Source organism: Gossypium raimondii, chromosome 12, assembly GCF_025698545.1.
Source record: "Gossypium raimondii isolate GPD5lz chromosome 12, ASM2569854v1, whole genome shotgun sequence".
In the NCBI taxonomy this organism is placed as follows: domain Eukaryota; kingdom Viridiplantae; phylum Streptophyta; class Magnoliopsida; order Malvales; family Malvaceae; genus Gossypium; species Gossypium raimondii.
The window spans coordinates 45,774,444-45,798,094 of NC_068576.1; the positions used below are offsets into that span (position 1 = coordinate 45,774,444).

At 33.8% G+C, this 23,651-nt stretch overlaps 4 protein-coding genes across 5 annotated transcripts; 3 read left to right on the forward strand and 1 right to left on the reverse strand.

Annotated features, from left to right (window-relative positions):
• Nucleotides 1-1,192: 1,192 nt before the first annotated feature.
• LOC105764454 (protein NRT1/ PTR FAMILY 5.5) lies at nt 1,193-4,162 on the forward strand. The gene is made up of 5 exons (XM_012583031.2): nt 1,193-1,321; nt 1,411-1,580; nt 1,862-2,076; nt 2,193-2,752; nt 2,854-4,162. Exons 2-5 carry the CDS (start codon nt 1,478-1,480, stop codon nt 3,770-3,772), a joined length of 1,797 nt encoding a protein of 598 aa, XP_012438485.1. The 5' UTR covers nt 1,193-1,321; nt 1,411-1,477; the 3' UTR covers nt 3,773-4,162.
• An 8,702-nt stretch (nt 4,163-12,864) lies between these two features.
• LOC105764456 (protein NRT1/ PTR FAMILY 5.5) lies at nt 12,865-15,790 on the forward strand. 2 transcript variants are annotated; one of them, XM_012583033.2, is made up of 5 exons: nt 12,865-13,032; nt 13,359-13,512; nt 13,702-13,916; nt 14,056-14,651; nt 14,768-15,790. In XM_012583033.2, exons 2-5 carry the CDS (start codon nt 13,377-13,379, stop codon nt 15,654-15,656), a joined length of 1,836 nt encoding a protein of 611 aa, XP_012438487.1. In that variant the 5' UTR covers nt 12,865-13,032; nt 13,359-13,376; the 3' UTR covers nt 15,657-15,790. The 2 variants fall into 2 exon arrangements, with proteins under 2 accessions (XP_012438487.1, XP_052481018.1); XM_052625058.1 differs by lacking the exon at nt 12,865-13,032 and adding an exon at nt 13,091-13,263.
• A 54-nt stretch (nt 15,791-15,844) lies between these two features.
• LOC105764458 (folate synthesis bifunctional protein, mitochondrial) lies at nt 15,845-18,225 on the reverse strand. Its single transcript, XM_012583035.2, has 2 exons — nt 17,944-18,225; nt 15,845-17,588 (listed from the first exon to the last, which is right to left on the reverse strand). Exons 1-2 carry the CDS (start codon nt 18,008-18,010, stop codon nt 16,120-16,122), a joined length of 1,536 nt encoding a protein of 511 aa, XP_012438489.1. The 5' UTR covers nt 18,011-18,225; the 3' UTR covers nt 15,845-16,119.
• Nucleotides 18,226-19,884: 1,659 nt separating this feature from the next.
• LOC105764457 (fructokinase-like 2, chloroplastic) lies at nt 19,885-23,481 on the forward strand. Its single transcript, XM_012583034.2, has 5 exons — nt 19,885-20,072; nt 20,516-20,805; nt 20,893-21,533; nt 21,648-22,119; nt 23,011-23,481. Exons 1-5 carry the CDS (start codon nt 20,029-20,031, stop codon nt 23,325-23,327), a joined length of 1,764 nt encoding a protein of 587 aa, XP_012438488.1. The 5' UTR covers nt 19,885-20,028; the 3' UTR covers nt 23,328-23,481.
• The last annotated feature ends 170 nt before the right edge of the window (nt 23,482-23,651 follow it).

Consider the following 23,651-nt stretch of genomic DNA (forward strand, 5'->3'; position numbering starts at 1 on the left):
CCACATTTGCCCACAACCACAATACCAATAACCTTTTCTACAAACTCCTTGATTTTTCCGTCCTTTGTCATTGTGCCATCGAATTAAGAATTGGTTGTAGAGTTGCTGACATGGCTATCTACTTATTGGTTCTCTACGATTTCATCATCACCTATATATCCTCAATTATGCATGTACTCAAACACAACCTCAAATGCAACAAACTCATTTTGGGAGCAACCTAAGGACATTGATTATTACCCTTTTCAACTTGAGGCTATAGTTTTTGGCTCAACTTAAATTTGATGCTTGTCAATGTTGAAAAAAAAAAAGGAAAAGCTAAATCTACTTAAGTGTTCTTCATGGTTTTTTCCCCTTGTTTTATTTACAAAATTATTATTTTAATAAATAATGTCATGTTAAAAAATTAGAAAATATATATTCATTTATTTATATGTATTTTTATAATTTTGTATGCATTTTATAAAATCTTATATATTTTATAAAAAATAAATGTTTAAATATTTTTAAAAGTTTCCTAAATTTTATTTTTGATTTTATAAAAATCAAGACTAAATTGAGTAATGTGTGAGGTTGAGGGTTAAGTTTATTGAATTTTTGAAATTAAGACCAAATTGATAATATTTGTAAATATTAGAAGGCTAAATTTGTTATTATGTCAAAAAAAGGTCACGTCAAGATTTCCTTAGTAATTTAACGGATGAGTGACCAAAATATTAAATTTCAATAACATTAGTGACTAAAATAAAAATTTTAAACCTGAATAGCCAAAACAAAAACATATTAATAATTGGAGGATTATTTATATAGTCTACTCAAAATTTTAAGACATGTATTCATCAATTCATTAAGGTAGGAATAAAATTATGGAAAAATTGAAACTTATCCTACTTTTCTAGATGTACCTTTCCAACTTAATTTTTTGGAAAATTAATTAAGCACTTAATTTTTTATCCAATTACAATTATTGAATTGTAAAATACAACTAATTAACTCTTAACAAGTTACCGTTAAAGTCCAATGATTTTGTTTTTCTGGTTATGTTTGCCTCATGCAACATTGATATTTTCTTTATATATTTATATTAAAATATAAAATTAATAAAAATCATAAATTTTCATATCCACATACCTTAGTGATGGATATAAAAGCACTTGGAGTCAACCTGAAAAGTCTTATTATTTTATAAATGGGGAGCTTCTTAGAAGTTTCAAAAGGACGACTCTAAGCTCCTTGAAGCTTCTTGTTATTTTATAAATGAGAAATGCATATAAAATGCTTTGTTGCTTCTACTTCAGACAACTCTAAGCTTCATACAAAGGTAGGCACATTTGTTAACAATTAATGATAATAAACTTTCCTTCTTTTGTTTCTTAATTAACTTCATCGCTATTTGCTTGTGTTGTGCAGAAAAATATATCTGCATATTTGTGAACGCAAAGGAAAAGGAAGGGACGACATTTCAAGTTATATAAAGATGGGAACATGGATATGGATATGGATATGCATATGCGGTGGATTCCTATGTCCAAAATGGAAATGGTTCAGATGGCCTGAGCGACTGGTTATTTTCACCTTTGGTATTTTCACCGTTTCCTTCCTACTTCATATATATATATATATATATGTATTAAGGATTAATCTGTCTTTAGTAGGATTTATCACTTCATGCATACGTGTCTTCTTTTTCACTTTTTTCTTAACTGATTGAGTATTGCATGTAACTAGATATAGTGAACTACTTATTATGATTAACTGAAGCATATAGATGTGAGGCTCCTGTTCAGCTAATCCCTTGCAATCTTAATTATATACTCTCAGTTCAATAAACACAAGAATTTCATTTTGGCCATATATATAGGTCTTGTTTTCAGCAAGGGCTTGATGGCTTTAGTGCTGCAGAACCTATCGTCATTCCTAACAGATTCCTTGAATTTGAAACTAAAAGAAGCAACTACAATCGTCAATCTTCAAGAAGGTCTAAGGAATATGTTGCAGATATGTGTCGCCCTCTGCATTGATGCCTATCTTGGTTACCGATGGATGTTGATTCTTTCTAGTCTTCTATATTCTGCTGTAAGTTTGATATTAATTTCAAAATCATTTACTGGGCTGTTGCTGCGTCACTCCAGCAAACATACATATCCCACGCTCACAGCCAAGTTTGAATAACATAGATTTATATCATCCAGGGACTTTTCCTCTTAGCACTCTCAGTGCCCGGTGGTGAAGGATGTCCTTCGAATTGTTTTAAGGAACTAAAGCATACGAGTTTCTGGGAAGGATTAACTCTTGTGGTTGTGGGTGGGGCTGCTCAAGTTATTCCCCTTTGCGCCCTTTCTTTCGAGCAAACCAGGGTCGCAAAAAGCCCGGAAGACTGTGAACCAGCAAGGGTTCAAGTTGGATGCTTTAGGTTTACGGTCAAAATAGGAGGCTGGCGGTACTTTCTGCAGAAAGTAATCAGATGGCTTCTATTTGTATTCTTGATAATGGGATCCCTAACATCAGTCTTTTGTTTTTTCTTTTATTACGACGCATGGCAACAACATTTTGTCCAATCAGCCGTTGCCATATTCATTGGTTTACTTTGGTTTCTTTGTGGCTTTCCTTTCTATGGCCCTCGTCGACTGCAGCCAAGTCCGCTTTCGATTATGCTGCGTACCTTAATCGCGGCTTGGCGGAAGAGGCATCTCAAATACCAAATAAACTTGGACGAGGAAGATCAAAATCATAGTCTTACAGACCATCTTGAGTGAGTTGCCCTCTCCCTGCCATTTCTTTTTACATCATTTTGCATCGTTTGATTTGTTCGTTGTAGTGTTAACCATATGTCGATGCTTTCCATAAATACAGGCTGCTCAACAGTGCTGCAGTGAAAGAGTCACCGGCTGATGACAATCTACGAACGAGATGGAGACTTTGTACCGTGACAGAAGTAGAACAAACAAAGCTTCTTTTAGATATTATTCCAATGTCTGCAACTTTCATTGTGTATGGCATGGTGAAGTCTCTTGGTAATACATTTTTCATCGAGCAGGCAGACACAATGCGTGGCGGTACACCGCTTGTGCTTCTTCAGTTGATCCAATTGATCTCTCAGAGTGCTGTCAATAAAGGGTATAAAATGGTGTTGGGGAAACGGATACAAAGAATTAAAAGACAGTACTCTGATGGAGTGAAGATCGGCATAGGCATGTTGACCTCCATACTATGCTGTGCTGTTGCATCACAAGTTGAGTCCAAACGGTTAAAAGCTCTGAAAAAGAAGGGGTTGTTGGATAATCCCGAAGCTAAAGCCCCCATGTCAGCATCTTGGTTGCTTCTGCAATTCATTTTCCTTGGTGCAATGGAAGGGTTAGCCGGGGATGGAATCCTCAATTTCTTCGGTCATTATGTACCGGATTCAAGGAGATATGCACCTGTATTTACAAGTTCACTCACAGGATTTGGAACAATACTTAGCATTGGATTCATAGCTATTATAGATTATTACAGCAGGTTCAGATATAAAGAAAGTTGGATTGGTGAGAGTGTAAACGAAAGTCGTTTGGATTTAATCTATCGTGCATATGCCATGCTCGCCGTACTCAACTGTTTCATCTATGCTTATGTCGCCTCATCGTATTCTTATGATAATATCATAGGAAGACCAGAAAACGAACAAGAAATACCAGTCTTGGAAGTTCAACACCAACAAGAAACAGCAGCAGGAGATCAGCAGAACAAACAAGAGCAAGAGGAATATCAGTTGCAGAGGATGCCAGTGCGTTAGGCTGCTGTTTTTGTTGGATCGCCGGCACCCCTATGGCGCAGCGAAAAATAAAAATTCGGCGATCCTAACCAGGGATCCATGTGTGAGGAACGAATCGGGGTGAAAGAGGTTGCGAAATTACCTAATGTTTATTCAGAGTAGACAGCAACACCTCAACAACGAGTAGTCTGATCTGCTGTCGAACCAAACCGCAATCTATCGTGATTCCGGCCTCTACGTAATCCACCCAGTTGACTACGAACGGAAGGAATCCCCAAAACAGTTTTGAGAGTTATTTTTCTTTGAAGGCTGCTAGACCCAAACAAAGAAAAACGGGATTATATATATCCTTTTGTTTTAGGGGTTTTTTTTAAAGAATTAAAAAAATATAATAATATTTTAATCCGAAAATTATAATTACATTAATTATAATATAAGTTCGGTAAACCATATATTTATTTGAATTCTTATGCTAACCAAATTCATGTCCTCACTATACGCATACAACAACCTTGTACATAATGTGTTGAAATTTAATCATCAATTAAATTAATTCTATAATTAATTTAATTCAAGCGACCCAAAAACAATACCAACTATGGTTTATTCCGTTCATTTCAACTATAGGGTGTGACCTCAGAGGTTCTTGTAACGTTAGCAAGAACACTAGAACGATTCTAATGCTACGAACAATGAGTGGCATCTAGCAATGCATCATTGCTACCTAAGTCACAAGAGATCATGATTCGACATAACCTTTTATGATTAACCTTTTATGCAATAATCCTTAAGTCCTTTATCTCTCGGATTGGACATAAGTCATGGAATAGTCACACTTGCATTGTCCATTCCATGTTCCTTGATATCTTAAGCAGATTACGATATACAAATAAGTATGAAATCTAATATCAACTTATTTGAGTATGGCCATGCATTTCTAGTCTCACTTAATCAAGTGGCCTAAGATATTACTCCCATTATGTAGGAGGGACTTATCCTATATCGACCAACCATATCCTCTACATAGATTGTGGTATATCCAACATCGCCTTTATAGAACAACCGCCATTTGTACGCTTGATCAGTATCAAAATATACAACTCACGATGTTGGGATTATGATGATCTCAAGTCCGAGGATCATATAAATATTAATCATTATGAGTAATGTCGTGACAATTACATAATAATCCAAGAAACATACTCATAACGGGTCACCCAATATGTTGTTCTCTAACACACATATTCATGTAATGATTCGACATTCCATATCAATGACAACTCTTTATCATCAATCAACTACACGTTAGTCTTAATGCATTATCGTTGTCCTATCCAACAATAATACTTGACTAAGGAACTTTTAAGAATAATCATATTATTCTCGTGACATTATTATAAAACAGTTTATTTATATATACACATAAAAGAAACTGAAATAATAATGGTAACGCCTTATATTAATAAACATGATAAATCAAGTATGTTATTACAACCATCATATGATTGATCTTTGGGCATACTCTAACAGTTTTTCCATGTTTAATCATGCTTGGATGTGAGTGCCAAAATATGTATTCTTTTATGTGCTTTTTTTTCCCACTTTTCTGTCCATATTTGAGGTTAATCGCTGCACTCTTAACAATGTCATTCTAACACCCCGATATCTGATTCGATCGTCGGATCTGAGCTACAAAGTGTCATATTTATTGTCAGAGCAATTGAAATTTATAATATTCAATTCACCAATCAATATGCATTCAATTATAAGTAAATCATGCGTATTAAACATTATATGGTCATTGTCGAGTCTTATACAAGCTTACAAAAATTCGTTTGCTAATCCGAGGTCGATATGAACCAAAATGTAAAGAATACAAAGTTTCAAGTTGACGTTGCGACTTCGGAGTTTCCTCATCACAACGTAATTCTTTGTAAAGGCTCGTCGTAACTTTGAAGCAACAACGTCGCTGCGAGTATTTTGCTCCGTTCCTCGTCGCGACGGTAGGGATTCGTCGTCACGACGTCAAGAGTTCGTCGTCATGACGTGACAATCTGTTACCAACAAAATTTAACGTGCTCAAATTTAAAAGACCTATATTTTTATTTATACATTCTCCAGGCAACCTATTTACAACTTATCAATAACTCCAAGTGATAAAATACTAAAACATTGACCATCCAAACCAAATTCAACCATACATACTCTAAACTAACCAAACATTCATTTAGTTTCATAACCATATATCATAAGACACCAAATTAACCAATTGAACACATCCAAGCACCATTTCAAATCCTAGGCAAACTATCATGTCATATTCAACTTAGACATTTGAGACATTTAGTTAAAAGTTTCTAGGTACATGCCAAAAGATCAAAATGAACCGCTTAATAAAAATTTTGTTGGGTTGAAAACGATAGTTGTAACTGCCAGTTTTTTAGTCTGATCGGAACAGTGGTTCGAGACCACTTAACCGAGTCAAAATATTTATTTTACTATTTTAATAAGTTTTACAGCCTGATATAATGATAGTATAAAAATTTTGTTAAGAAATTTTACCCTTTAAATGCTTAATTTGTTAAAAAGGACTTAATCGCGTAAAATGTAAAAGTAGCATGCTATAAGTTAAGAGTGTTTATTTGCTATGATAAGTTAAATATGAGGTCCTTATTATGTTATTGGACCAATGATAGTGGTTCTGGTCATAAATGACCTTATAATATGTGAATTATGCATTTATTTCATTAAGGTTAAAATGGTAATTATATAATTAAGTTAATTATAATAAAACATAAGAAAATGGTTGATTATTTTCTCATCTTTTTGAACCGAAACTAAAGAAAAGAATAGGGTTTTGAATGCTTAAACCATTCGGCACTTGTGTGGCTTGATTAAGGTATGTTCTTTGCCCAGTTTTTGATGATTTTTATGTTTTTGAGATCGTTGCTTTGTATTCTAGTTAGCCCATGCTTTAATTTTGAAAGTTATTAATGATTTTGTGAAGTTTAATTGATGAATACTTGAGATTTTGAATGTTTGATAATGGAAAATGATTATTTGTTGATAGATTTAAATGTTTTGTAAAGTGATTTTTGACAAAAATGAGCATTAGGGATTTAAAAAAAAAAAGATAGAAATATTGTGGTTAGAAATGAGAAATAAATGAAAATATGGGCTCATTAGAAGCTATATAGTATTCGGCTAAGTATATGTATAAAGAAATTTTGTATATTTTGTGTATTTGTGAATTAGGGACTAAATTGTCAAAATTTGAAAATATGAGGGCTGTTTTGTAAAAAGGCTAAAATATATGTATATGGATTGAATTGAATGATTTGGTGAATAAATGTGTTAAATTTGAATTTATATAGATCAAGATAAACAAATACCGGAACTTGATCGGGGGAAACAAAAGTTAGACGGGTAGACGAAAGTATCCGAGCAAATACGAGGTAAGTTCGTATCAATAGAATCAAACTTTAATTATGTGAATTTACTTGTATTTGATTTGAAATAGAATTATAATTGTTTAAAATGTATGATATGAAATTCGAATGCTTGATTGAGGAAATTATTGAGTAATACCGAGCCCCTTTTGAACTTAGAGAAAATCGTAGGATATAAGTAACATGTCACTAGGGTTACCGTATTGGTTGAGCCCCTGCATTTGTTGCGGACTCACCACAGCTCGTATGAGCTTACCGATATATCAGCTCTTATGAGCTTACCGATATATCAACTCTTATGAACTTACCGTTTATCAGCTCAGAATGAGCTTACCGATCATGGCTCGAAAGAGCGGAAATGATAATGAATTGATGGATTTATGATAAATACACTTATAGTGTACCCCCCGTGTATCCTTTGATATTCAAAAAGGTTCAACGGGCATAATTATTGTTACTGATCATATGAATAAACTATGTAATTATATGGATAAATTACTGTTGATATGTATAAGTTACTGTTGATACGGATAAATTTCTGCTATTACTGATGAATTACAGGTTATACGAATAGGAACGAATTGATATAAATGTTATATGATTTACACGATTTATAAGTTACATGAAATACATGATTTACATGGATTATTTGTTTTATGAATATATAAATTATAGGACGACATGATATATTTAGCTATATGACTTGGATTGATTTTATGATATATGATTTATATGAATTGAGGAATGAATTTGGATGCTAAAAGAATGTTATATGTTTGGTTTCATCTTTATGAAGGATGAATATATGGATATGAATGACTAACTTGTGAATGGCGATGTGAATAGGCTTTGTGGACAAATGAGTTGATTTTAATTGCTTTAATGCTTAATGTTAAATTGGTAAGTTTAATTCTATATTATACGGCTTACTAAGCTTAATGCTTACTTCATTCATTTTCTTATGTCCTATAGATTTCGGAAGCTAGCTCGATTTCAGACGAGGTTGGAGATTTGCTATCACACTATCTAGACGATATTATGTACTTTTGGATCTTTTGTAAATAATGTAAATATGGCATGTATAAGCTAGTTTATGGGTTGAATTATATGGTCATTTATGTTGGTGAATGTGGTATGAATTTTGGGGGTTTGATTAAGCTATGTGATATGACTTGAGTTGGAAATGTTTGGTTTAGTATGGAAGCATTATGTGTTATACTCATTTTGCGGTGAATTTGATAAATGGTATTTTGGCATAAAGGTGAATTTGATAAATGATATTTTGGCATAAATGAGACATATGTGTGATCAAATGAAATGTCATTTTGGTATGTGTTTACTTGTGAATTCGGTATGATTTTGATTTGGTATAACAAGGTTTTGGTATGTTTTATAATGTATTGAAATGAGATATGAACATATGTTTGGATATGAAATTGATACATGAAATTGACATTGAATTTGGTATGTTTGAGATGGTATTTAGTAAATATTCAATGTTTTACTGTTCTGAACTGAATTAAAGGTCTTGTAGTGCCCCTTACCTATTCCGGTGACGGTTACGAGATAGGGGTGTTACAATAGTCTAGATGTTGACTTCAAGTCCTAAGGTCTTGAGAATTGCCTGAACCTGCGTACGGAGAAAACAAACCATACGCTGAATAATAATACTAAGTGATACACTTACAATTCAAGTATATGCAACATACAAATGATATCTAATCAATATATACTAACTACTATCCTCTTATCATCAATCCAAGCATGCAACATGATTACATTAATTACTAAAATAATTTAACCAAATTGTACCACATATCTTCAATTCTACTTATATAACATTCATTTATAATTCTTACAAGGATTTGAGCCAATCTCATACTTTGATTCGTTTTCTAGAGTCTATTGACTTATTCACATTTGTTTCGACCTTCAAGGCTCGATTTCCAATTGTTTTCATAATCATTAACATATTTCCTTTTTATCTCTATCCACTTATGTACATATTTAGCTCAATGATACCTTATGATTCATATGCACATCATTTAATTAAATTTATGATTTATTACCCCTATTAACTTGACTCGGTCTCAAACGAGTACTCGGATCATCCAACCAACACACCAAATTGACATCGAAGTGCATCATCTGACAAACTGAATTAGGGTAATTGGCATGTAACATGCATACTAGCGTAGAAAACACATCCTGGCGCACAATGCGCATACTGACACACAAAGTGAATTCTGGCGCATAATCTCGTATATAAACTTAATCCTATGGTATGTCAACTATATTCGTCACAACCCAAACAGATAATAGGATATCATTTTCAACTCATTTACGAATTAGTACAATTTGCAATTATCAAACATATTCACTTCCGCAATTCAATTATATAAACATCTCATATATACTTCATAACATTCAACACATTCTCAACCAATCTCATAGTATCTATATGTATCAATTCAAACATTTAATGTTATTTTACATTTTAGTCCTCTATTTCAGTAATCACAATCAAACTCAATTCAGAACTTATATTGTCGTTAATAACTCACCTTGAGTACTTCTAAATGTAGTTAACAGGCAGATGTAATCAATTAATATAAGCTTAAATTGTAAATGTACAAACTGAGATTTCGCACATCACTCGTCAATAATTTTCGTTTTTCCTTTCCCTCTCGATAGTTCAGTGTTGTCATTAGCTAAGAATAATCATAGAACATATCACATTATCAAATTCCAACCAAATTAGAAGCAATTACCAAATTTCACATATTTTGCAAATTATTCAATTTAGCCCCTAAAATCGGGACAAGCATAACTTTTAATTTAGGGTCTCAAATTAAAACCTGATTAGGGACTCTATTTATGACAAATGTAAATTTTATTTAATTTTTTCACTAATGTACGAAACTAACAATTAAGCTTTACAATTTAGTCATTTTCATATACTAAGCTTAATTTCTAACAATTTAACACATTAACCATTCAGTTCTCAACCATGAAAACTTTCTAAAACTTTAACAGTTTCACAAATTAGTACATGAGTTAGCTAAATCAAGCTCCCATGATTCAATTTCCATTAAAAAAAAAAGGGGCTAGGGACCTACTTGAAATTAAGGCCAAAAAGCTTGAAAACCCTGTAATGACGTTGAACACTTCTTCTTTTGTTAGAACCAGTTGGAGAAGATGAGTTTTATATCTCTTTCCATCGAAAATCCATTTATATAATAGGATTAAGTTGTTAATTAACTTAATTAACCATATTTTAATTATACAATTCTTAATTTACATAAGTTAATGTCCATATAATCATACCGTCCACTAACACACACTTTAGCATGGTATAATTGTTTTTTTGAACCTTTGATTAATTGCAATTAAAGTCCCTAAGCCATTTACTAATTAAAAATCTATAGCGATTGTGCTTCACAATTTTGTCAATGGGTCCTAATTAACCACAATTTAGGCTAAATTAACTATCTAAATTTCAATTCATCTATACTTTAACTCCGTAAATATTATTATTAAATATCTATAGACTCGATTTACGAAAACGAGGTCCCAAAAAAATCTTTTTTGACACTATTGAAAATCGGGTCGTTACAGTCATCTTCGAGGTTCGAATCTACGCTTTCCTCTTGCAAGTGCAATGTGTCTTACCATTGCACCTAACCACTTGTTGGTATTAACTTTTATCTTAGTTATTGAGTCAAGATGTACAAGCTTAATCAAACTCAAACTCAATTAGCTTAATTATATCTCGAATCAAACTTGAGTTCAAAAATAGATGTTCGATCCAACTCGAACTTACTAATATTTGGGCTCAGGTTGATTATACATGGCTAATCTATAATCTATATAAAAGCACGAGTTTGGAAAAAATTTGAATTGATGAAAATACCATTTATTTTCTACCATATTATCAAATTCGTATTTAAAAATAATTATAATATTTAATTTAGAAGTATTAGTTAACATTTTGAAATAAAATAAAAGTTGTGATAATTACATTTAAAAATAATTACAATTTAATAGAAATTGTGATAATTACACATTTAAAATATTTAGAATTTAAATTACAATTATTAGTTAAAATAAACTATGCTAATTTAAAATAAATTTATTATTTCAAGAGAACTCTAAGCATAAACTATATGGAAAGAAATTTTGATATTTATAATCATATATGTAAAATAGAGTTATTACTCAAATACAATTCTAAGCATCTTAATTATCACTTAATTAATATTAGAGTTAATAAATTAGTTATTATTTTAAATAATATTACTTTGCTAGGTTGAATATGTTAAAATGCTTTAATTATTATTTGAAAGCTTTTTATTATAATATTTGAATTAAAAGCTAATATATTTTAATTATATTCGTAATTCAAACAATAAATATTATTTTATGCTAATTACTGTAATTAAAAATATAATTTTAAAAATAATTAAATATTAAATGCATAAAAGCACATGCAATGAATGTGACATTAGAAGCCAGTATATATAAAAGCACTAATTTGAAAAACTTTCGAACCGACAAGAATATGCTTTATTTTTCATCATATTACTAAATTAAATTTAAAAATAATTATAGTTTAATCTAAAATTATAGTTAAAAAGTTGTGTTAATTTTAAAATAGAGTTATTACTTAAAGAAAACTCTAAGTATAAAATATAGAAAATTTATGATAATTATAATTATAATTATAATTGCTTGAGTAGATCTCTAACAATATTAATTATCACTTAACTAACATTAGAGTTATATACCAACTAAAATTTGAGTTTATGTTTATAAATAGCATTCAGTAATTAAGCATATTCAAAAAAAAAGAATGAAAAATTAAAGCCATAGATTTTCAAAGAGACAATATTGAATTATATTCAAATAATGGCATCAGAAAGTGATCAAAATTATCTTAATTGATGACAAAGTAATATAATATTATGATATTATTATTTTTTAAATTATAAGTGTATATTATGTGAAGCAAACATATTAAAGATTTTATTTTATTTATTTATTCGGTGAAAAATATTATGCGAGATTGTTTTTTTTTTTTACGGTGACATTTACTGCATAATTTGCTGATTTTTGTCAATTCTATCATCAGCCAATCGCCAAATAAACTTTAATCTGAATTTCAAATACTAGTTTGGCTAAATAAATTTATTCTTTATCACGAAGAAAAGGGGAAGAAGTCATCAAATCTTCGGGGTTTGGAAGAGTTCAAGAAAGTCTGTCTGAACTGAGAAGTTTGCTAGCATTATGATTGGATGTTCCTCGCTTTCAGCATTGCATCTACATTACATTGTGCACCCTGACGATGTTTGCCCCTCCGAAAGTTTAACAAGATTTGTGCCATGAGCAAATCTTTGAGTTAGAAAAGAGCTAATCTAAAGTTTTGGGAAGACCATTAAATATTTTCAATAACACGAATAATAATTAGTCAACTCGTCAATTAGCATCAAAAGATGACTAAAAAGGTAAAAAAGCAAAAGTTGACTGTGATCAATTCATTTCTGTCTCATCTTTCTTCTGTTTCACACCAGAATTTCCACCAGCGTTGTGGAAACTGGTTAACAGCGATGAAATATATATATATATAATTAAAAACATGCAGAGTCAACCTGAAAAGTATTTAATTATTATTTTCGCACCCTCCTGTCTGCTTCCTTAGAGTTTCGTCGCTACTATTAGAAACAAACAAAGGAAGTTGTTCTCAAAAGTTCATATAAAATGCTTATCTATATATCAGGAACATTCCAAGTCGGTTTTTGCTTCTGCTTCTGACAACTCCAAGCTTCATACAAGGTAGGCCCAGTTTGTTAACTCTTGCACCAAGATTTTCTAGTTTTGAGCTTAACGTACGTTAAAGGGATAGATAGATTGGATGATCAGGGTCTCAATTAACTTCACTATCTTACTTCTTTCCAGTATTAAAAAAAAAAAAATTCCGTATTTCCCTCGTACCTAGTTCAACATTTAACTGTAAACTATGTTCTACCATCACATTTTAATGATAAATCTAAATATTGTTTCAAGGTATCACTTGACTCAAACCCTACAATTAATGATAGTAAACTTTCCTTCTTTTGTTTCTTAATTTAACTTAATTGCTTTTTGCTTGTGTTGTGCAGAAAAATATATTTCTGCATATGAGTGAAGGTAAGGGAAGGGAGCACATTTCAAGTTATATAAAGATGAGAACATGGAAACGGATATTCAGGGGACTCCTAAGTCGAATACGAATATGGTTCAGATGGCCTGAGCAACTGGTTATTTTCACCTTTGGTATTTCACCATTTCCTTACTCTACTATCTTTTTAGTAGTGTAGTGGGATTTATCACTTGATCCTTATATGTATTTTAGGCATTGCATATAAAGCATGAGACTAGCTATATAGTGAAGTAATCTCTTGCAATCTTAATTATAATCTCAGTTCAATGACCCCTAAGAAAGTGTTTTGGCCATATATATAGGTTTGGTTTTCTGCAAGGGCTTGATGATTTATGTGCTGAACAACCTTATGACTTTCCTCACTGATTTCTGGAATTTGAACCTAAAAGAAGCAGCAGCAATCGTCAATCTTCAAGAAGGCCTAAGGAACATGTTGCAGATATGTGTCGCCCTCTGCATTGATGCCTATCTTGGTTATCGATGGATGTTGATTCTTTCTAGCGTTCTATATTCTGCTGTAAGTTTTTCAGTTTCTGATTTTTTGTTCCCCTCAATCTGAAAGGAAAGTTCATTGATTATAAAAACAAAGCCATCAGATTACATGACATCTGTGAAATTGAACATTAAAGCTAGATTCTGTAACTGTGATCATGCAGGGACTTGTCCTCTTAGCATTCTCGGTGCCTGAGTACTTCTTCAACAATGGTAAAGAATGTCCTCTAAAGGATTGTTTTAAGACACTGAGACATACACCTTTCTGGGAAGGATTAGCTCTTCTAATTGTTGGCGGGGCTTCTCAAGTTATTCCCCTTTACTCCCTTTCTTTTGAGCAAACCAAGGTTGTAAAAGCACCAAAAGACTCTGGACCAACAAGGGTTAAAGTTGCATGCTGTAGGTTTGTGGTCAAACTAGGAGGCTGGCGGCAATTTCTGCAGAAAGTGATCCGATGGCTTTGCCGTGGATTCTTGATCATGGGAATCATCACATCAGTCTATGGTTTTCTCTCTTTTAAAAACAATTGGCATCAACGTTATCTTGCATCAGCCATTGCCATAGTCATTGGTTTACTTTGGTTTCTTTGTGGTTTCCCTTTTTATGGCCGTCGTCGATTGCAGCCAAGCCCACTTTTGACTATGATGCGTACCGTGATTGCCGCTTTGCAGAAGAGGCATCTGAATTACCAAGAACACTTGGGCCAACTTCACCGTCATGACGGCGAAGATCAGAATCAACTTCTTACAGACCATCTTGAGTGAGTTGCTCTCTTCCTGGATTGCTTCTTGGGACAACATTTGAATACTTTTCTTACTTTGAATGATTTGTTCACCGTAATTTTAACTATATACCCAATGCTTTTGATAAATTCAGGATGCTCAATAATGCTGCAGTGAAAGAGTCACTGGCTGATGACAATTTACCAACTGGAAATTGGAGACTTTGTTCAGTGAAAGAAGTAGAACAAAGCAAGCTTCTTTTAGATCTGATTCCAATGTCTGCAACTTTCATTGTGTATGGCATGGTGAAATCTCTTGGTAATACGTTCTTCCTCGAGCAGGCAGACAGCACGAGTGGTGATATACCGATAATAGTTCTTCAGGTTATCAAAGGGGTTACTAGAAATGCAGTCAAGGGAGGGTATAAAGTAGTGTTCGCAAAACGGATACAAAGAATGCAAAGACAATACTCTGATGGAGTGAAGATCGGCATTGGTATGTTAACCTCCATAATATGCTGTGCTGTTGCATCATCGGTTGAGTCCAAAAGGTTAGAAGCTTTGCGTGAAAGCGGGTTGTTGAATGATCCCAAAGCAAGGGCCCCCATTTCAGCAGCTTGGTTGCTTCTGCAATTCTGTTCTCTGGGTGCAATGGAAGGATTAGCAGGTAGCGGAATTGCAGATTTCTTTGGTCATTATGTGCCTGATTCAAGGAGATATGGACCTGTATTTACAGACACGCTTGCAGGATTTGGAATACTACTTAACATTGGATTCATAGCCATGATAGATTATTACAGCAGGTTCAGATATAAAGAAAGTTGGGTTGGTGATAGCGTAAACGAAAGTCGTTTGGATTTGATCTATCGTGCATATGTCATACTCGCCATACTCAACTGTTTCCTCTATGCTTATGTCTCCTCATCGTATTCTTATGATAATATAATAGGAAAACCAGAAGACGAACCAGAAATACCATTCTTGGAAGTTAAACAAGAAGAAGAAACAGTGGCCTATGAGTTGCAGAGTATTCCAGTGCGTTAGGCTGGTGTATTCTATGATACTTGGTGATGTGTGTGTTTAACATAAGAATGTTCAAATTTTAAATCATATCTCAAACAAGAATGCCTTATATGGATTTATATATATATATACATGGGGACTAGTTTACGTTGCCATTTACTGCACTATTTGCTGGTTTATATCAATTCTACCATCAAACAAACGCCAAATAAACAATGATTAAAGTTTACAAAAAAATTTTCAATTCAATCCGAATTCCAAGTACAAGCTTGGTTGCACCCCCCCCCCAAAAAAAAATATAAAAAACCGAAGGAAACTTCATTAGATCTTGACTCTCGAGTACACAATTGTTTAACTAAATTCATTCTTTATTAAGAAGAAAAGAGTAGCAAATCATATGAGGTCTTCAAAATTTTAGCTCACAAATCTGTGGTTTTGGAAGGGTGCAAGAATGGCTTTACTGAGAAGATTGCATTTCCTATCATTATAATTGAATGCTCCTCTCTTTCAGCATTGCATCACAAACTTTCACAGCGTCTACATTGTCTCTCACATTGTGCACCCTGACAATGTTCGCCCCTCCGAAAATCCCAGCAGTTACAGAAGCAATGGTTGCAGGATCTCTTTCGCCTGCAGCCGGACGGTTGCAAATTTCACCTAAAAATCGCTTTCTCGATGGTCCAATAAGTAGGGGAGCATGAGAAGCAGCCAAACTTCGCTTAGCAATCTCTGAACGAATGACAGGTAAACCGGTGAGAATGTCCAAATTATGTTCAGTCTTCTTGGAGAATCCGATTCCAGGGTCAAGAATAATCCTCCAAGCAGGAACTCCAGATAATTCTGCATCCTTAACTCTTGAGAACAACTCGGAGGCAACCTGTGAACAAACATCACTGTATTGCAGGTTGTCACGACTCTGCATTGTAGTAGGGTCTCCCCTCATGTGCATTGCAATGTAAGGAACATCAAGGCTAGCAACCATCTTAAGCATGTTAGGATCTAACTGCCCAGCAGATACATCATTTACGAGATGAGCTCCTTTCTTTACGGCCTCTGATGCAACATCTGAATAGAAAGTATCCACGGATACGAGCTTCTCCTCCATCTCAGGCATTTCGAGAACAGCTTCTAATACAGGGATTAACCTATCCAATTCTTCTTCCGCAGATATCCTAGAAGCCATCGGTCGTGTAGATTGTGCACCAATATCTATTATATCTGCTCCTTCTGAAATCATCGAACGAACATGAGAAACTGCATTCTGCACAGATACAAACTTTCCACCATCACTAAAACTATCTGGGGTTAGATTAAGAATACCCATGACTGAGGTTTTCTTTGACCACTCCCATAAGTGATTCCGAATTGGTAAAACCCTTTTCATCCCTTCCTTTCCGATGAGGGATTCACCACCCAATTTATCCCACAAACCAAATAGTCCGTCTGAATCTGTTGACAAAGAATGCCAGCAAGCAACGGTATCACTGTCGATAACCAATCCTAGTAAATCCATTAATGGCGCCATTACAAAAGGTCGCTCCCAAATTCTCTCATGGGGGACGGTAAGTTTATCGGAACCGATCTGGTACTTTCCATAAAACAAGATATCCAGATCAATAGGCCTTGGACCATACCTTATTCCACCACTACGACCCATGTTGCGCTCAATTGTCTTAAGCACACCCAGAAGTTCATGTGGCCCCAGCTTTGTAACAGCTCTAACTGCAGAGTTCAGAAATCGAGGCTGATCGGTGACATAGGCCGGAGCTGTCTCATATAAGCAACCATGTTTTGTAATATGGATACCCGATTTCCTCATTAACTGCAAGGCTTGATTGAAATTATTAAGTCTGTCACCGACATTGCTTCCTAAAGCAATCACCACTTCCTGGTCTGGAGAATGAACTTCGACTGAGTGATCCACGGCTGAATGCAGGATCGAACAGAAGGTTGCTGCAGTAAATGTTACATAAATGATCATCAAAAAGCTACAAATTGATTCATTTCTATAGAACTAAAAGATTCAATCTTCTTTTCCATTTAAACCAATCACCAATTCAACAACAACTCACATAATTTAAACAACAAAAACTTGTACATTCTGAAGCTAACTATTACAACTAATTCCAGGAAAACCTAAATTTCAGCATCATGTTATGAACAGTATGAACAACCCACGGTGGATCAGTGAAATAAACACATCGAGAGCTGAATTTGGCCATCGTTGTATGAGAAGGAAACAAGATTATCTATTCATGTTAAAAACCCATAAAGGAAATAGGAAAAGAAGAACCAATTTGATATTTACCTCTACAATACTTTTGGGCACCAATAATCCCATGTTTGGTGGACAAAAGCTTCTTGAAAAGATTCATATATCAATAGGTTTCTTCAACTGATTCTCATTCTAAAGCAAAAAAATTGATATTTTTATATGTCAAATGACTTTAGCTTTGATAAATTTGCAGCATCAAAACTGCAGTTAGGGATGAGCTGAGGCTGATAAATCCTAGAGTTGCGATGAGGCTACGGTGGGGAGAAATAGAGATTTGCGCCGATCCTGGCTTTTACCCAGATATAAGAAAAGGAAAACAAGCAAAACTCACCGTTGGATTAATATAATCTATAGTTAAGGGTAAATGTACTTGGCAAGTCCCTGTATTATAGCAACTGGATCGAATTAGTCCCTCTATTATGGAATTAATCGATTTAATCCCTGTACTAATAAAAAGTTACAAATAAGGACAATTGTTAACGGTGTTAGTTTCTCCAGTTAAAAAGAAAAAGATGACATGGATTTTCTTATTTAAATGGTGTGGATAATTTTTTTGGGTAAATTAAGGGGAAATAAAGCATAAGCCGGGAGAAAGCAACGCCCACACTATCAGCAAGCAACAGCGGCAGCACTCCCCGAGGTGGCTGTTCGTACACCAGCAAATCACCAGCCAAAGATAAACTGTTCTTTGCAAACCAGTCAGCAGCAAACAAAAATAAAAGGGTGGATTGGAGAAAACAAAAGCATTTCGACAGGAGAACCGTTTAGAAACCACACTAAATAGCAGAAGAAAAAAATTGAAAATTTTCTAAGTTGGTTGCTGTCAAGTGTCAACCCTCCCAAATCATTTTTATATCAAACTCTAAAGCCATATAAATATGTAAAAGCAATTTAACAACAGCTACAAAAAAACAAAGTCGAAGACTGTCAAGTACTTGCGCAATTTCGGAGTAGATCACGATTCAGCTTTTCAAGCTTTCAAACATGTAGTTGAAAATAGGAAAAACGATCAAATTTGGGGGTTATGGGTTTAGAGGTTTGATAGAAGGTTTTTGATCTTCAAAGCCAAAAAAAATAAAAAATGGAAGGATTCAAATTTTCTGGTCAGTAATGTTCTGAAATATAGAAATTGTTTTGAGAAAATTTTATAAATGCGGTTAACTTACTTTTTCTCTCTTTTATATTATCATCTTTATTTTTATATTAACGTAGGATAAACACATTGTCTTTCTAAATCTACTTAAGTGAGATAAGATCATCATTAAAAAATTTAATAATAAATTTAATTTTTAATTTTATATATTATATTAATATAGTTATTAATTTAAAAATTTTACTCTTAAAATTTATAAATAACTTCAATTTAATTTTAATTCTAAAAATTTTAAAATATATAAATATTTTTGATAAAATATATAAATAAAAATTATATTATTAATATTTTCAAATATAAAAATTCAAAAAGTATAAAATATAAAATATAAAAATAATTTAAATAATTTTTAATTTTAAAAATTAATTAATTGTTGACATGGCGTGACATACATGTAAACTTTCATGTGGATGTCACATCATTTGTTAATTTTGTCCTCTATTTTAAAATAATATAAATAATTAAAATAATTTTTTATATAAATGAAAAGCCAAATAAATAATTATACTTTTAAAAATCATGAAGCAACTTTGAATTATGAAGTCAAAATATTACTACTTATTTTGATTTTGTCATAAATAATCCGAGAAAATTTAACTTAAAAAAGGAATAGTTAACTTTTAAAGAGAAAATCTTTTAGTTTAAAATTTACATTATTTGTAATGAAACATGATATTTTTTTAGTTTAAAGACTAAAATTATTCTAAAAAATTGAAAAATAGATTATCTAAAAAAAGGAATAAAAGTAAAATGAAATGGTAAGAAATTGATGTTTGATTATTATGCATGGGATAATAGGACCCTATATATATGTCGAGACGAAGAGAGCGCGTGTAAAACTAAAACCCCTGCCCTTTCCTCTATCCTTTCTTTCTTCATTTCCAATCTTAAAACCCTCACATCACAACAACTCGCTTCTCACTCCTTTACAGGCTTTCTTTGTTTAACTGCAATTGGATAGTGCAATGATGGCTTCCCTTTCTTTCCCTCATTTTCTCTCACTTTCCAGGTTCTTTCTCTCTCCCTCTCTCTTCGTTCTCACCTTCATTCTCCCTTTTGAAAAATCCCATTTTCTGGGAGATTCTAATCTTACTTTGCTATTTTTGTTCCAAATATCTTTTCTTTTCACCCTTTTTCACGTGTTAGCCTAACACCCTTGCTTTTTTGCTTTCCTTACTCTGCTATTCAATGCTGAAATGTGGAACTTGACCTTTCTTTTTTATAAAAAAATTTGACTCAAATTTAAAATGTTTTCTGGGTCTGTTTGGATTCCTTTTTTGTGTGTTAACTTTGAATTTAATGTGTATTAGCTTTTGTCTGGGGAAAGCTTCTGTTGTTGAAGTTTATATGGAATGTATGGTAAATAACTGGTTTTACTTTGTAAGGTTACAGATTAGCTAGGGTTTAGATTCGGCTCGATTGTGAATCAATTGGTGATTGTTTTATATGCAGGTGGAAATCAAATTCTATTTGTTACCCAGCACTGAACTTAGTGCGACCTCTGGATTTCCGGTTGCAGAACAAATGGTGTCTCTCAGCCAAGAAAAATGCTGACATTACTCAAGATGAACCTAGTGAAAATGGGGCAGTTGTCAAGAAGAAGACTTCTGGAACTACTAGAAGAACTAGAAAGAAAGCAAAAGCTGATGTGCTCGATGAAACTGGTTCCGATAATGATGAAGGCACCACGTCTGTATCAAGCGAAGATAGTAAGAAAACCCCAAGAAGGACTAGAAAGAAAGGTATAACCTTGAAATCTCATCAATGTCTTGCTTTATTAAACATGTCTTTTTTGTAGATGTTGATTTAATACTTTTTATCATTCATAGTGGCATCAGCTTCTACTACTGACAATGAACCCGAACCGGAGAAAAGGGCAAGGAGGAGAAGAACAATGAAGAAGGACGGTGAGGCAGACGGGCAATCAGGTGAATCTGAAATTAGTGATACAGAGGAGTCAACTTTAATGGCAAATTCAGGTGATGAGAGTGAGGAAGACCTCGAATTGAACATAGATAAAGGTGAAGATATTAGTTATACTTATGGCTGGCCTCCACTTGTTTGTTGCTTTGGAGCTGCACAGCATGCTTTTGTTCCCTCTGGAAGACCAGCCAACAGACTTATAGACTATGAGATCCATGAGAGGATGAAGGATGCTCGATGGGCACCAGAAAAATTCGTTAGGGCACCTGGGGGTTGTGCTGGTAGTGTCGCTCTTGCTCTTGCTAGCTTGGGTGGTAAAGTTTCCTTTATGGGGAAACTCGGGAATGATGATTATGGCCAGGCCATGCTATTGTATTTAAATGTAAACAATGTTCAAACTAGATCGGTTCAAATTGATAGTAAAAGGCCAACAGCTATATCACAGATGAAAATTAGCAAGAGGGGTCGCCTGAGAATGACTAGCCTTAAATCATGTGCTGAGGATTCTCTTTCCAAGTCCGAGATCAATATTGACGTGTTAAAAGAGGTAATAGATTTCAGTAACAAAGCAAAAAGTAATTCATCCAAGTTTTTAGATTTTATACTGTAAGAAAGCGGTAATGCTCCTAGAAATAATACTTATTTAATGACTCCCTTGTAGGCGAAGATGTTCTACTTCAACACACATTCTCTGCTCGATCGGAACATGAGATTAACTACATTGAGAGCTATCAAGATGTCCAAGAAATTAGGAGGGGTTATTTTCTACGATGTAAACCTTCCGCTGCCACTTTGGCAGTCCGATGAAGAGACCAAGATGTTCATACAAGAAGCATGGAACCTTGCTGATTTTATTGAGGTTACCAAGCAAGAACTGGAGTTCCTCTGTAGAATAAAGCCTACGGAAGAATTCGACACCAAGAACAATGCAAGCTCGAAATTTATCCATTATGATCACGAAGTGGTTGCGCCACTTTGGCATGAAAATCTCAAGACTTTGTTTGTAACAAATGGGACTTCCAAGATACACTATTACACTAAGGAGCAAAATGGGGCAGTGAATGGGATGGAGGATGCCCCCTTAACCCCTTTCTCACGTGATATGTCAGCATCAGGAGATGGCATTGTTGCAGGTATGAATTCGCAGATCTGCCTGTTTCTGCTCTAGACTAACATGAAAGTATGTAGGTTATTTTGGAGCCAGCATGTATGGGGCCTTTTGAGCTTGGCACCTTAACTAGCTGACCTTTCCTATTACATATTAATTTTGAGGGAGAATCTAGAGCACTTGTCATGTCCAGCCTATGGCATCCATGTTTGAAACTTGTATCCAATACATATTCAAACATGGGAATAGGATAGTTTCTTAAAACTTAGATGAAATTAAACATATATTCCTGTTCAGATACATGCCCATATCTGACACTCACCTTCGAGTCCAAGTAACATAGTGCTCAACCACTTGGTATGGAGTACTATTTTGGAAGAAATGCTGTCCGAGTCTGACAGTCCCATTTCAACTGGCTCTTATTTAAATTGGCAACATGTTATGGTTAAATAGGACAACACCACTTACTTTTTTTGATCTTATGTATAAATGATATTTGATAACCCCCAAACCCACAAATTAATAATTCTATGTTTAAAACAATTGTAGAATTTATCATGTTATTGACATTCATATTTTGTTTTCTTTGTATTCCTAGTGCCTTAGAAAACTGCTTAGGCTAATTGGTAGGTGATCATAATATGGGTTTCCTCATTATCGACTAATTCTCTATGCATGGATACGAAATCTGCTGTTTTGCTCCTTCATTTTAAATGAAGTATCCATGCCTAACACATTTGTTTAACACATGTTTGGACATGGGTTTAAGATATGATCCTCAAAGGACTCTAAACATGGAAATCTTGGGAGAAAAAATGAACATACCCTTGTTCAGCATTCAGGTCTGAGTAACATAGTATGAAACCACGGTTATTTGCTGTTGTTTGAACTTCAGCTTACCATTACAAATTTTCAGGTCTGCTGAGAATGTTGAGTGTTCAGCCAGATCTGATTTCAGATACAGGATACTTGGAACACACAATCAAGTATGCAATTGACTGTGGGGTCATAGACCAGTGGATAGTTTCACGCACACGGGGCTTCCCTCCGAAGGAGGGTATCCAAGAGGAAGGAGAAAAAGAACAGGAAGAAGTAGAAGATGATAATGATGATGACACGGTCCCTGATCCAAATGGCATAAGATCAATAAGCGAAAGAGAATACCGCACATTGGTGGAATCAGCAGATATATCAGAATATGGCACATTGTTGGAATCGGTAAGAATGTCTTAGATGTAGTACTGACTCATACAGTTTAATTCATTGTATGCCTTGGAAAGTTTCTTTCCACTGTAAATTAAGCCGAGTGTTTTGGTCCTCTTTCAACTGTCTCGTTCACTTGGAAACCAATTTTGAATGAATGAAAGAGCACATATATTCAATCTCAGATGTTGCTCTGCTTTAATTACCTTAAACTTCTACCAAAACATTCAGACACTATCGTTGAAAGATCGCAGAGGGCAAAAAGAGATTCTTTTAGATATTTGGGAAAGAAATTGGTCTGATTATAAGCTGAAAAGTTGTTTGGTCATATCTTTGTAGAATATACCATTGTCG